This window comes from Schistocerca cancellata, chromosome 2 (genome assembly GCF_023864275.1).
Source record: "Schistocerca cancellata isolate TAMUIC-IGC-003103 chromosome 2, iqSchCanc2.1, whole genome shotgun sequence".
Classification (NCBI taxonomy): domain Eukaryota; kingdom Metazoa; phylum Arthropoda; class Insecta; order Orthoptera; family Acrididae; genus Schistocerca; species Schistocerca cancellata.
This window is the reverse complement of record NC_064627.1, coordinates 383,585,959-383,599,928: the sequence shown is the minus strand read 5'-3', so window position 1 is coordinate 383,599,928 and position 13,970 is coordinate 383,585,959. Positions and strand designations below refer to the sequence as shown.

Sequence of the window (13,970 nt, the reverse complement as noted above, 5' to 3'; positions counted from 1 at the left end):
ATAGATTTTGGCCAGAAAGGATGCAGAAGAAGAGGATGAATGAAGATGATTTCTAGTGGCCAATCATAGAGGAGTCTGTGTTGAGAAGACGTGGAAACAAATGGCGCTTGTTGGAAATCAACAGTTATTGAAATTTCTCACTTTGTTGTGTGTAGCAAGCTCGCCCACTTGAAGGCAACCACTATGGCTGCTTATAAAAGTGTGCAATAGGTATTTAGTTGTGCACACACACTTTGCTGAGCAACAGCTGCACTAAATATAATATATGAATGTATTGATATATTGAAAAAGAAAGATGATGAGACTTACCAAACAAAAGCGCTGGCAGGTCGATAGACACACAAACAAACACAAACATACACACAAAAATCTAGCTTTCGCAACCAACGGTTGCCTCGTCAGGAAAGAGGGAAGGAGAAGGAATGACAAAAGGATATGGGTTTTAAGGGAGAGGGTAAGGAGTCATTCCAATCCCGGGAGCGGAAAGACTTACCTTAGGGGGAAAAAAGGACAGGTATACACTCGCGCACACACACACACACACACACACACACACACACACACACACACACACACACACACACACATATCCATCCGCATATACACAGACATATATGCGGATGGATATGTGTGTGTGTGTGTGTGTGTGTGTGTGTGTGCGCGAGTGTATACCTGTCCTTTTTTCCCCCTAAGGTAAGTCTTTCCGCTCCCGGGATTGGAATGACTCCTTACCCTCTCCCTTAAAACCCATATCCTTTTGTCTTTCCTTCTCCTTCCCTCTTTCCTGACGAGGCAACCGTTGGTTGCGAAAGCTAGATTTTTGTGTGTATGTTTGTGTTTGTTTGTGTGTCTATCGACCTGCCAGCGCTTTTGTTTGGTAAGTCTCATCATCTTTCTTTTTAAATATATTTTTCCCACGTGGAATGTTTCCCTCTATTATATTCATATCATTAATATTGATATATTGATATTGAGTATATTGATTTGTGATAGTAGCAGTGTGATAGAATGTGCTGATGACGCATTTAGTAGATGAATGAAGGCAACATTTTTCCACTCGTACTGTATATATGAGGTGCTACCCAAAATATCTTAGAATTTCATTTTAAGAATTATAAAACTGTACTTATGTCCTCCATCACCTTCAGAATACTAACCTCGGACATGTATCCAATGATTCCAGCATTGGTCCCATTTTTGGAAGTACTCTTGGAAGTCTGGAGGGTGAAGGGTGTTCAGGACCTGTTGCAATTCCACTTGGATGTCTTCAGTTGAGTCAAAAAATCACCTGTTTCAATGCAATTTTCATCTTGGGCAACAGATAGAAATCGCTCGGGGCCAGGTCTGGCAGGTAGGGAGGGTGGAAGACCATTGCCATAATGTTTTTGACCAGGAATTCCTTCACAGCGAGCGAGGTTTGCACAGATGTGTTGTCATGGTGTGTCAACCAGTCTTTCTGTTTGGACAACTCTGGACATTTGCAACAAATATTTTCCTTCAGTCACCTCAAAACCTCACAGTAAAACTGCCCATTGAAAGTCTGACTACATGAAACAAACTCCTTATGCACTATTCCCCAAACATCTGGGGGGGGGGGGGGGGAATCAGCATTGACTTCATGTTGCTGTGAACTTGTTGAGCTTTTTTTGGCCTTGGAGAAACTGGCATTTTCCAATGTGATGATTGCTGCTTTGTTTCAGAGTCATAACTGTAGACCCAAGATACATTACCTATTATGGTTCTGGATAAGAATTTTGGACACTCTCAAATTCTTTAGTGTAGCTCAGTGCATGTATGAATCCTGGGGTTTCATTTGTTGATACTGATAAGGCGAGGGACAAACTTTAGTACAATTTGTCTCATGTTCAGTTCAATGGCTAGAATTAATTGACATGTACCATACAACAGGTTAAGTCTGTTGCAGAAATTATGAATTGCCTGCCTTCGGTCTTCGTGAATCACATCATGCACTTTCATGTTCATTTCTGATGTTGTGCATGGTGACAGTTGACCAGAATGTTTGTCATCTTCCACAGATTCTTGGCCTTCCTGGAAGCACTTGAACTACTTACATGATCTTGCTTGACTCAGTACATTCTTAACAAATGCCTCTGTCAGCATGCAGTGGGTTTTGGATGCAGTTTTCACAACTTGAAACAGAATTTTATGCAAATCCATTGCTGCTTTACGTTATCCATTTCACAATTTGCAGAAGCACTGAAACATGTCCTGACATGCACCACTACAACTCACAACTGTGTGCACTGAAGATGACATAAATTTATTACACAGTAGCAAAGCCATGTACTTTGAGACATCTAGCAGAAGAATGTTGTACTGCCACTAGTTTGACCAGTACAATGAAATTTTTGGATATTTGGGGTAGAGCCTTGTGTATTAAGACCTCTTCTTATTTACACAACTAGCTTTGTACAAGAAGGGAAGCAAAATGGAATGCGGTAACTACAGAGGAATCAGCTTGTTGAATGAAACGTAGAAGGTGCGGTCCATCATTATCCTCAGAAAATTGCAACCATTAATACAGAACAACATACAGGAGTACTAAGTTGGCTTTCGACCAAACAGATCGTCAATAGATCACATTTTCACACTACCCCCCAGGGGGTCCACAACTCTTTTGTGGATACGTGCGTAGCGAGCACGGGACCCCGAGCTAATGTGGCCCTCCTTCCTTTCCAGGCTGCATACCTTCCTTTTCCGCATCCTTCCCTCTCCCCCATCTTCGCCTCTCCTCCCCTCGCCTCTGGCTCTTTCCTTCTCTTTCTCCCCCTCTGGGAGTATGGTTTGTGCCTACGTCCGGAGACGGACGCTCGTAAATGTACCGCATTCTTCGCCTTCTCTGCTTGTCTGTCTTCATCCTTCCTTTGTCCTTCTCTTTTCCTTACCTCTTCTCTTTACCCTTTTCTCCGCTGCAGCGTTTGAACCCTCTCCTCTTTCCTTTCCCTTTCTTTGTTTTTCCCTTTCTCTTTCTTCCTCCCTGTGCATGTCTGAAGGCCGACCTGCGCATTTTTGTGTGTAGCTGGTGACGGGGTAACGCATAATTCCCCGCCCCGGGTAGACAGGTAGGACACGTACGTACCCCCTGGTAACGGCCAGGCCCAGGGAGGGGTGATTACCCGAGCTGATACCTTCCGAAAGTGCCGATTGGTCCCTCCATCCGTTTGTCGGGAGGTGTGACCTGAGGTGTGAACAATCACCTAAGGCGGGAGTGCCCTCAGAGAGGGCCCCCACAAGGGAGGAGCGCGCCATCGGAGACGCCGGTAATCATGGGGGATTCTTCCGCAATGGTTTCCTCATCTTCCACTATGTCTGCTCACAAGCGTAAGTTCACTGAGTCTCAGCCACAGACAGTTCTTCCATCGTTGCCACAGTTCCTTGTTGTTTCTCGGTCTGACGAAGGTCACGACTTCTCCACGGTCAACCCTTTCATTATTCAGAAAGGTGTCGACGCAATTGCAGGTCCTGTAAAGTCTTGTTCCAGATTACGGAATGGCACCCTGTTGTTAGAAACAGTCAGTGCCCTCCAGGCACAAAAATTACTGCGTACTTCACTGCTCCACACCTTCCCTGTCCGGGTTGAAGCGCACCGCACTTTAAATTCCTCGCGTGGAGTCGTTTATACACGCTCCCTCGATGGATTGTCTGACGCAGAAATTCAGCACTACCTGTCTGACCAGGGGATAACGGCTGTTCATAGAGTTATGAAAAGGGTTGACACGAACATCATTCCAACCCGCACTGTCTTCTTGACATTTGACAAAGTTCAACTCCCATCCAAAATCAAAGCAGGCTATGAGATAATTTCCGTTCGTCCTTATGTCCCAAACCCTACGCGTTGCTATCGGTGTCAGCGGTTCAATCACACCAGCCAGTCTTGTTCCAATCCAGCCAAATGTGTTACGTGTGGCAAGGATGCCCATGAGGGTGCTTGCCCACCTCCATCCCCTCGCTGCATCAACTGTATGGGTGACCACGCTGCTTCCTCTCGAGATTGCCCCGTTTTTAAGGACGAAAAGCTCATCCAGGAAATCAGAGTGAAGGAAAAGGTGTCGACCTTTGCTGCTCGAAAATTATTCACCAGTTGACAGCCCACCGTGCCTCAGACAGGAAAATACAGCACTGTCCTTGCTTCTCCTCGGCCAACAAAGGAGGCGGCCACGCAGACTTGTGACCTCACCTTTAGTGCCACGATCGTCAGATCGGCCAGCGCAAAGATCGCCCGTTCAACCTCACCACTTTCGCCTGCCCACTCTCTGGCTCACCCTTCGTCGGGTTCTGCTAAATCTCGAGCCCAAAAGTCAGACACCAAGACTTCAAAAAAAGATCATACTCGTGAAGATTTTTTATGTACCCCAACTTCACAACCATCGGTTCCTCCTTCATCTAAACATCATTCTTCCAAGAAGGCTACAAAGAAACCCAGTTCATCTCCTTCTCCGCCAAGGCGTGTCCCATCTACAGCACCACCTGGCGGAAATCGCCCTCGGCGGTCTTTTGTGTCGCCGAGGCACACTGCTGGCGGCCGATCAACCGGCCGATCGCTGGTGGCGGGAGCTGCTCCTGAACAACCTATGGATCAGGATCTTCTGCCTTCGGCTGAATGCCATTCCATGCTGTCGGTCGCAAGCTCTGAGCAGTCGTTGAGTTGACAGCAACCTTCGTCACATTCCTCCATTTTCTGTTCACCCTATGTCCATTATCCACTGGAATATCCGCGGCATTCGAGCCAATCGGGATGAGTTGTCGATCCTCTTACGATCCTCCTCGCCGGTCATCTTCTGTCTTCAGGAAACAAAGCTGCGTCCCCATGACCGCTTTGTTCTCCCTCATTTTCAGTCCGTCCGATATGATCTCCCCTCTGTTGAAGGCACTCCAGCCCATGGAGGACTCATGATTCTTCTCCATGATACTCTCCATTATCACCCAATCCACTTAAACACTTTCTTCCAAGCTGTCGCCGTCCGTCTTTCCCTTTCTGGATACACGTTCTCTCTTTGTACTGTATACATTCCATCGTCCACACCAATGGCACGAGCTGATCTCCTTCATCTTCTTGGTCAGCTTCCACCCCCCTATTTGCTGATTGGGGACTTCAGTGCCCACCACTCGCTTTGGGGGTCTCCACATCCTTTTCCACGTGGCTCACTCTTGCTAGACGTCTTCCACCAAGCGGATCTAGTTTGCCTCAACACTGGGGTCCCTACATTTTTGTCTGCCTCCACGACAAATTTATCTCATTTGGACCTTGCGGTCGGTACTGTTCCGCTAGCTCGGCGCTTCGAATGGTTCGCCCTTGATAATACACACTCGAGTGACCGCTTTCCATGTGTCCTTAGACTGCAGCCTCAACTGCCATATATGCGCCCGAGACGCTGGAAGTTTGCCCAGGCGACTGGACACTTTTTTCGTCTCTAGCGACATTCGATGACCGTCACTTTCCCAGCGTCGACGATGACGTCACACATATTACCCATGTTCTTCTTACAGCTGCGGAACGTTCAATACCACGCACCTCCGAATTGCCCCGGCACCCCCCAGTTCCTTGGTGGAACGAGGCATGCCGTGACGCAATACGTGAGCGGCAACGTGCTCTCCGCGTTTTCCGCCACCATCCTACTTTGGCCAACTGTATCCGCTATAAGCAGTTCCGAGCGCGATGCCGTCGTGTCATCCGCGATAGTAAGAAGGCAAGCTGGAAATTCTTTATTAGCTCATTTAACACCTTCACTCCCTCCTCGGAAGTTTGGAGTCGGCTTCGACGGTTCTCAGGCGCACCTAGTTTCTCCCCGGTCTCTGGGCTCACTGTCGCGCATGATACATTAGTGGACCCCGTCGCAATTTCTAACTCATTGGGTCAGCACTTTGCTGAGATTTCGAGCTCTTCAAATTACCTGCCAGCGTTTCTCCCGAAGAAACGTGCAGCGGAAGTGCGACCTCTTGCTTTCTCCTCTCAAAATCGCGAAAGCTACAATACTGTTTTCTCCATGCGGGAACTCCAACATGCACTCTCTTCTTCTCGCTCCTCCGCCCCAGGACCGGATGGTATCCACGTCCAAATGTTGCTGCATTTATCAACCCATAGTCTGCGTTACCTCCTTCGCCTTTATAATCGAATTTGGACCGACAGTACTTTTCCCAGACTATGGCGGGAAGCTATCGTCGTTCCTGTTCCGAAACCTGGAAAGGACAAACATCTCCCCTGTAGCTATCGCCCCATTTCTCTCATGAGTAGTGTCTGTAAGGTTTTGGAGTGTATGGTGAATTACCGTTTAGCTTGGTGGCTGGAATCCCACAGTCTTTTAACACCTGCCCAATGCGGATTCCGAAAGCATCGTTCTGCAGTTGACCATCTTGTTGCTCTCTCCACTTATATCATGAATAATTTTCTCCGGAAACGCCAAACAGTAGCAATATTTTTTTATCTGGAGAGAGCATACAATACCTGTTGGAGGACAGGTATCCTCCACACACTGTTCTCTTGGGGCTTTTGAGGTCGGCTGCCTCTTTTTCTTCACAAATTTATGGCAGAGCGCACATTTAGGGTGCGGGTGAACACTACTCTCTCCCGTACTTTCTCCCAAGAAACGGGGCACCCCAGGGCTCCGTGCTGAGTGTTGTACTGTTTGCCATTGCCATCAATCCAATTATGGATTGTCTCCTTCCTGATGTCTCGGGCTCCCTCTTTGTGGACGATTTTGCGATCTACTACAGCTCTCTACGGACCAGCCTTCTTGAACGACGTCTTCAAGGATGTCTCGATCGCCTCCGCTCTTGGAGCATCGACACCGGTTTCCGTTTTTCTCCCAGTAAGACCGTTTGTGTTAATTTTTGGCGATGTAAGGAGTTTCTTCCACCCTCCTTACATCTAGGTCCTGTCAACCTTCCGTTTTCAGACGTCGCTAAATTCTTGGGTCTTATGTTTGACAGAAAACTGTGCTGGTCCTCCCACGTTTCCTATCTTTCGGCTCGCTGTCTGCGATCCCTCGACACCCTCCGTGTCCTGAATGGTACCTCCTGGGGAGCAGACCGAGTGGTCCTTCTCCACCTCTATCGCGCCTTAGTGTGCTCGAAATTGGACTATGGAAGCATAGTCTACTCCCCTGCTCGGCCGTCTATTCTTCGGCGTCTCGACTCTATCCACCACCGTGGATTACGTTTAGTGTCTGGAGCTTTTTACACTAGCCCTGTGGAAAGCCTTTATGCTGAGACTGCTGAACCTCCACTGTCCAATCGGCGAGCAGTCCTTCTGAGTCGTTATGCTAGCCATCTGTCTTCCATGCCTGCTAATCCAGCCCATGACATTTTCTTCAACGCCTACTTTGATGTAGGGTATGCAGGCTGCCCCTCCTCCCTACTACCACCAGGAGTCCGCTTCCGTCAACTGCTCCATTCTCTTTCCTTCCGCTTTCCTAAAACCTTCTTGACAACTTGGGGTACAGCACCACCTTGGCTCCGTCCCCGGATCTGCCTGCTCCGAGACCTTTGTCGATTTCCCAAGGATGGTACCCCTTCACTTGTTTATCGTCGGGCATTTGCTGCTCTATGTGCACAAATGACGGACGCCACATTTATTTACACCGACGGCTCGAAAACATCATTAGGTGTAGGGAGTGCCTATATTGTTGGCGACACCCCAAATCACTTTCGGCCTCCCGACCAGTGTTTGGTTTATACTGCGGAGCTTTACGCTGTTCTCCAGGCTGTCCACTACATCTGCCGCCATTGGCGGATACACTATGTTATCTGCTCAGATTCTCTCAGCTCTCTCCTCAGTCTCCAAGCTCTTTACCCTGTGCACCCTCTGGTCCACCGGATTCAGGACTGTCTGCGCTTGCTCCACCTGGGGGGCGTCTCGGTGGCGTTCCTCTGGCTCCCGGGACACGTTGGTATCTGTGGAAATGAGGCGGCCGATATTGCAGCCAAGGCTGCAGTCTCTCTTCTTTGGCCAGCTATTCAATCGATTCCCTTCGCCGATCTACAGAGCGTTTTATGTCGTCGTGTTGTTCATTTATGGCATGCGCATTGGTGGACACTTCCCCAAAATAAATTGCGGGACGTGAAAACTCTTCCTTGTGCTTGGACCTCTTCCTCCCGAACACGTCGTCGGGAGGAGGTAATTTTAACTAGACTCCGGATAGGGCACTGTCTTTTTAGCCATCGACATCTTTTAAGCAGCGATCCTCCCCCACTCTGTCCCCACTGCTCTCAGCTGTGGACGGTAAGACACCTTATAATTGAGTGCCCCTATTTTAATCCGTTACGCGCACGTCTACAGCTGTCGCTTGATATATCATCCATTTTAGCAGATGACACGCGCTCGGCCGATCGCGTTCTAGAGTTCATTAGTGCCAGTGAAATGACGTCAGTCATTTGAGGCTTTTTTTGGGGACAACCATCCCCTTTCTGTAGTGGATTTTTAAGCCTTCCTTCTGCTTTTAGTTTCTCCAATATTATGACTTTCGTTCCCATTGCTGCTGGTTTCCATTTTCGGTTTTTTACTGCTTCCTAAGTCACAGACCGGGCGCTAATGACCATAGCAGTTTGGCGCCCCAAAACAAAAAAAAATAAATAAATAAATCACATTTTCACACTAAGACAATTGTTTAAAAAACATTGGGAATATGATAAAGATATCTACAGCCTGTTCGTCGATTTTCAACGTGCATATGACAGCATCCACAGGAATAGCCTATACAATGAAATACGGGACTTCAGACTCCCTGAGAAGCTAGTGAGAATGGTGCAAGCTTGTATGGAAGGGTCAAAGGCAGCAGTATGTTTCCGAGGAGCCACATCAGAAACATCCGAGATTGAGACAGGCCTCAGACAAGGGGATGCTCTCTCATGTGATCTGTTCAATGTCATCTTAGAGAAAGTAATAAAAGAGTGCAGGCAACAGGAGTGGGCTGGAGTAGAGATGGACGGTAACTTCAATTGTCTCGCATATGCAGATGACATGGTACTATTAAGTGAATCAAAGCACGAGTTGAAAGAAATGTACCAGCAAATGGACAATTATGCACAGAAGGTAGGGCTCAAAGTGAATCGAGACAAAACAGAGTTCATGCAGTTAGGAAGAAGACAAGAGCAGATAGAATTTCTTGAGATAGATGGCAAGAGAAGCAGGAGATTAGTGTTTAACATCCCCTCGACAACGAGGTCATTAGAGATGGAGCGCAAGCTCAGGTGAGGGAAGGATGGGGAAGGAAATCGGCCGTGCCCTTTCAAAGGAACCATCCCAGCATGTGCCTGAAGCAATTTAGGGAAATCAGAGATGGCAAGAGGTTCAAGAGAGTAGACCAGTTCAAATACTTGGGATTGTGGTTTACCACGGACAACAACATATAAATGGACATCAAGGAAAGAATAACAGTGGGAACAAAATGCATGCATACCCTCAGAGAGACGCTTGGCTCTAAATCGATCTCAGTGAACACGAAGATGAAAATCTACAACACAATGATATGCCCAGCAGTAATGTACTGTTCAGAAACATGGAACATGACTAAGCGAGAAAGGGAAAAGCTATTAATATTTGAAAGAAGAGTAATGAGGAAGATATGGGGACCAGTTTTAGATAATGGAGAATGGAGGAGGAGGAAAAACGAGGAAATCTACCTTCTGATGCGACAACCAACTATCCTACGGAAGATAAAGAGCAAAAGAATACAATGGGTGGGCCACGTAGTCCGTATGCCAAATGGAAGACAGGCAAAGTGGGGAAACTAAAAACCAAACGCCCCATTGGACAACCAAGGCAGCACTGGATGGACGACCTGGTGAAGGACCTACCAGCCCTGGGAATTGAAGACAGCTGGTGGAACTGGGCACAAAACAGGAAGGAATGGAGGCAGTTTGTGGAAGCAGTGCATGGTCTGCAGGGCCATTGATTGCTGAATATCTATCTAGTTAACTTTGGCTGCAAAGTCTGTCATGGCTGTTATACCTACTATTAAGAGAAATTAGTAGATGCATGAGGAAGTTCTTCTGTCACATTCTCACATTATGCACCCTTGGCTTTAAAACAATCTACATGTTTTGTCCAGCTTAACATCATTTGATGTATAAGATATTCTCTTTATACATTTTGTACCCTTTATTACTTAATCTCTGGTTATGTTACTTTATTTTTATAACATAAACAACATGCTAATACTGGGAAATTGCTTCATGCTATCTATCTGATAACATGGCATTGGACATTTACCTGTTTTTAAAAGGGAAAAACCATATCCAATATTTAACCGTCATGAAGCATTGGTAGAATGGACTGTAATCCCTTTTGTGCAATCATACTATGTACAGCATCCTGTACTATTATAAATGCTTGAATGAGTTAAGTATTTATATCAATACATTATGGAATGGTGCTAAAGAAATAATGTCTCTAACATTGACCCACCATAACTCATTCATCCATAAATAATTTTGGAGGCAATTTTTTGAATTGTGCTTATATCATTCATTGCCATAGAAAGTAGTGTGTGAATAAATTAAATATCAAAATTAATTTTATTAGTTGACTTAACTGAAAATATCTAAAACATTTCAGAGTGCCTGCAGTAATCTGGATATTGATATTATATCTCTAGATTGTGAAAGCCGAACTTCTATACGAATTAACCGGAAAATGTATAACCTAGCAGTGGAAAGAGGAACTTTCTTTGAAATAACGTATGCACCTGCCATACTTGATTCAACAGCCAGAAGAAACACTATATATGTGGCACATATGTACCACACATTTGGGAAGTCTAAGGTAAGTCTTATTTATTAAATAGTGGAAAGTCCAGAAAGGAATAACAACAATATGGAAAGGACAGACTGCCATTCACAACATAGAGGAGGCATTGTGTCACAGATAGGCACAGTAAAAAGCATGTTAGAACTGTTCAGCTTTTGTATAAGAGAGAACACACACACATTCACATAGACAAAACCAACACACACACAAGGTACACTCGTCTCTGGACACTAAGGCCTGATTGCAACTGCATGTCTGGTTAGTAGCAATCTACCTGGGGTAAATAGTGGTGGGGCAGGGTAAGAGGGAGAGGATGGGAGACATACTACGGCCTACGGGAGCATGTAGGAATATAGTGAGGACAGGATAGGGCTGCTGGGTGGGTATCAGAATGTTTTGCTGCAGAGTTGGGGAGGGGGGGGGTATAAGGACTATGTACTCACATTGACGGGATAGAACGCGCATGTAGTACTGGAGGGGAAGTAGGGAAGGGGATAGGCAGGTGGATGACAAGGAGTAGAGCAGGTTGAGGTCAGCTGGGTTACAGGAATGAAGGATATGTTGCAGCGAGTGTTACCATGTGCATTGTTCTGAAAAGCAACCTTGGTGACACAGGCAGTGAAGCAGTCATCAAACTGAAGCAGTGTGGTCAGCGGCTGGGCGGTCCACCTTGTCTATCAGCCACAGTTTGATGAAGCACATTCATGCAGACAGACAGCTTACTAGTAGTCTTCCCACAGTGATTACAGCCAATTTTGTAGATCCATGGCTGCTTTCATAGATGGCCCACTTTTGACTGTATGGGAGATGCCTGTGATGGGACTGGACTGGATGGCCGTGGGAAGACAGTGGTATATGTCTTGCATACTCTGTCTAATGCAGGGATATGAGCCTTGAGGCAAGGCATTGGAAGTAGGGTTAGAGTAGGAACAGACAAGGACATTGTGTGGGTTGGATGGATGGCAGAATACCACTGCTTGAGGGGTGAGGAAGATTTTTCTCATTTCAGGACATGTTAGAAGTAGTTGAAACCCTGGCAGAGAATGTGATTCTGTTGTTCCAGTCTTGGGTGTTTCTGAGTCACAAGAAGAGTACTTCATTGTGATCAGACAGTTGGCATGTGGGGTTGGGGGTTGGTAGGTGGCTGCAGAGACAAGGCACCAGAGATCTGTTTGTGGACACTTGGTTTGAAATGGGTGGCAGATGTCAAAGTATAGGAGTTGTTAGTGGTATTAGGTTTGATGTGGACTGAGTTGCTGATGTACCATCCTTGAGGTGGAGGTTGACACCTAGGAAGGTGGTTTGTTGGACTAAGGAGGACCAGGTGAAGTGAATGGGAGGGAAGGTATTGATGTTCTGGAGGAATGTAGGTATGGTGCCCTCATCCTCATTGCAGATCATAAAAGATGCCATAAGTTAATCTGAATGAGGAAAGAGATTTGGGATTCTGGGTGGTTATGAAGCATTCCTCTAGATGGCATGTGAACACGTTTGCATAGTATGGTGCCATGCAAGTGCCCATTGCTATACCAAGTATTCGTTTGTAAGTGATGCCTTAAAAGGATAAGTAATTGTATCTGAGGATATAGTTACTTTTGGGGACCAGGAAGGAGCTTGTGTGTTTAGGATATCCCCTTCCCTGCTCCCATTCCAGTACTACACATGCCTTATATCCTTCTGATGCATGTATGCAGTCCTCTGCCCCCCACTTTCTCCCCTCTGTCCTCCCCGTCTCCTCTCACAAGGGAGCTCACCACCCTGTGGTGAGTTCGTGCTTGGCATCATGGGTTCAAAAATGGGTCAGATGGCTCTGAGCACTATGGGACTTAACATCCGAGGTCATCAGTCCCCTAGAACTTAGAACTACTTAAACCTAAGGACATCACACACATCCATGCTCGAGGCAGGATTTGAACCTGCGACCGTAGTGGTTGCGCGGTTCCAGACTGAAGCGCCTAGAACCACTCAGCCACACTGGCCGGCTGGTTGACTGGCATCATGGGTCCCCAGCCTTTTCACCACTTTTCCCTTCCGTGCTGCATGTATATCCTTCTGCTACTCTTTCCCCTCCCTTGGGGCCTGACACCAGAACAGTCCCTCCACTGTTTTTTCGTTCCTTTTTATTTCCCTTTCTGCATTCCCCTTCTCCTATCTTTCCTCTACTTCGGCATTTGAGGTTCCGTTACAGGCCATGCCCAGGGAGAGGTGATTGCCGAGCTGTTAGCTTCCCAAATTGCCAATTGGCCCCTCTGTCAGGAGTTCGGGAGGTGTTAACAATAACCTAAGATGGGTGAGCCCCCCTCTGAAGGGGGGGGGGGGCAGTTGGAAGGAGTGTGTCATCGGAGATGCCGGCGATCATGGGGGATTTTCTCGCAATGAGCCAATCACCTTCTTTTCAGTCTATGTCTACTAAACATAAATGGAATGAGACTAATGATTCAAAGGCCCCCTCCCAGCTGCACCTTGGTTCATCGTGGTTTCACGTACTGAAGATGGTCAGTCCTTCGCTACGGTTAATCCACTGATTATTCAGAAAGGTATTGATGCAATTGCCCTGTGAAATTCTGCTCTCATTTATGCAATGACACTTTGCTTTTGAAGACTAATTGTGATTCTCAAGCACAACTGCTTGCAACTTCGCTCCTCCACGGCTATCCTGTTCGTGTTGAGGCCCATCAAATGCTGAATTCTTCACATGATGTTATTTACACTAGGCTGCTCAATGGTGTGACCAAGGCAGAAATCGAAACTTACCTCTCCGATCAGGGCAGCACTGCAGTCCATCGAGTGATAAAGAGGTTAATGCATCCTTAGTGCCCACATGCACTCTTTTTCTCATGTTTGATGGAGTAGTGCTTCCATCAAGGATCAAAGCAGACTATGCTCTGACCGTACTTTCCGAACCCAATGCACTGCTACCAGTGTCACCACTACAACCACTCTCAAATGTTCTGTTGAAACCTGGCCAAATGTGTTACTTTGGAAGGGATGCTCACGAGGGCGATGCCTGCATATGACAGTGCAGCATCCTTCCAAGAATGTTCCATGTATCTCGATGAGCAGGCCATCCAGGAGATCCAGGTGAAGGTAAAATGGGTTACCCTATCATTCGCTAGTTGGAAGCCATGTGTTTTACCATGTGGCACTTATAGTACCACTCTTGCTACAAACTCACTCCACAAAGGACATGGCCATGCAGACTTGC

General features: G+C 46.7%; 1 protein-coding gene across 1 annotated transcript in view; it reads left to right on the top strand.

Annotated features, from left to right (window-relative positions):
- LOC126161790 (ribonuclease P protein subunit p30) overlaps nucleotides 1-13,970 on the top strand; it is an 89,503-nt gene that overhangs the window by 36,540 nt on the left and 38,993 nt on the right. The window contains exon 5 of the mRNA XM_049917864.1: nucleotides 10,574-10,780. Coding sequence (XP_049773821.1) covers nucleotides 10,574-10,780 — 207 coding nt within the window. The remainder of the gene's footprint in view (nucleotides 1-10,573; nucleotides 10,781-13,970) is intronic.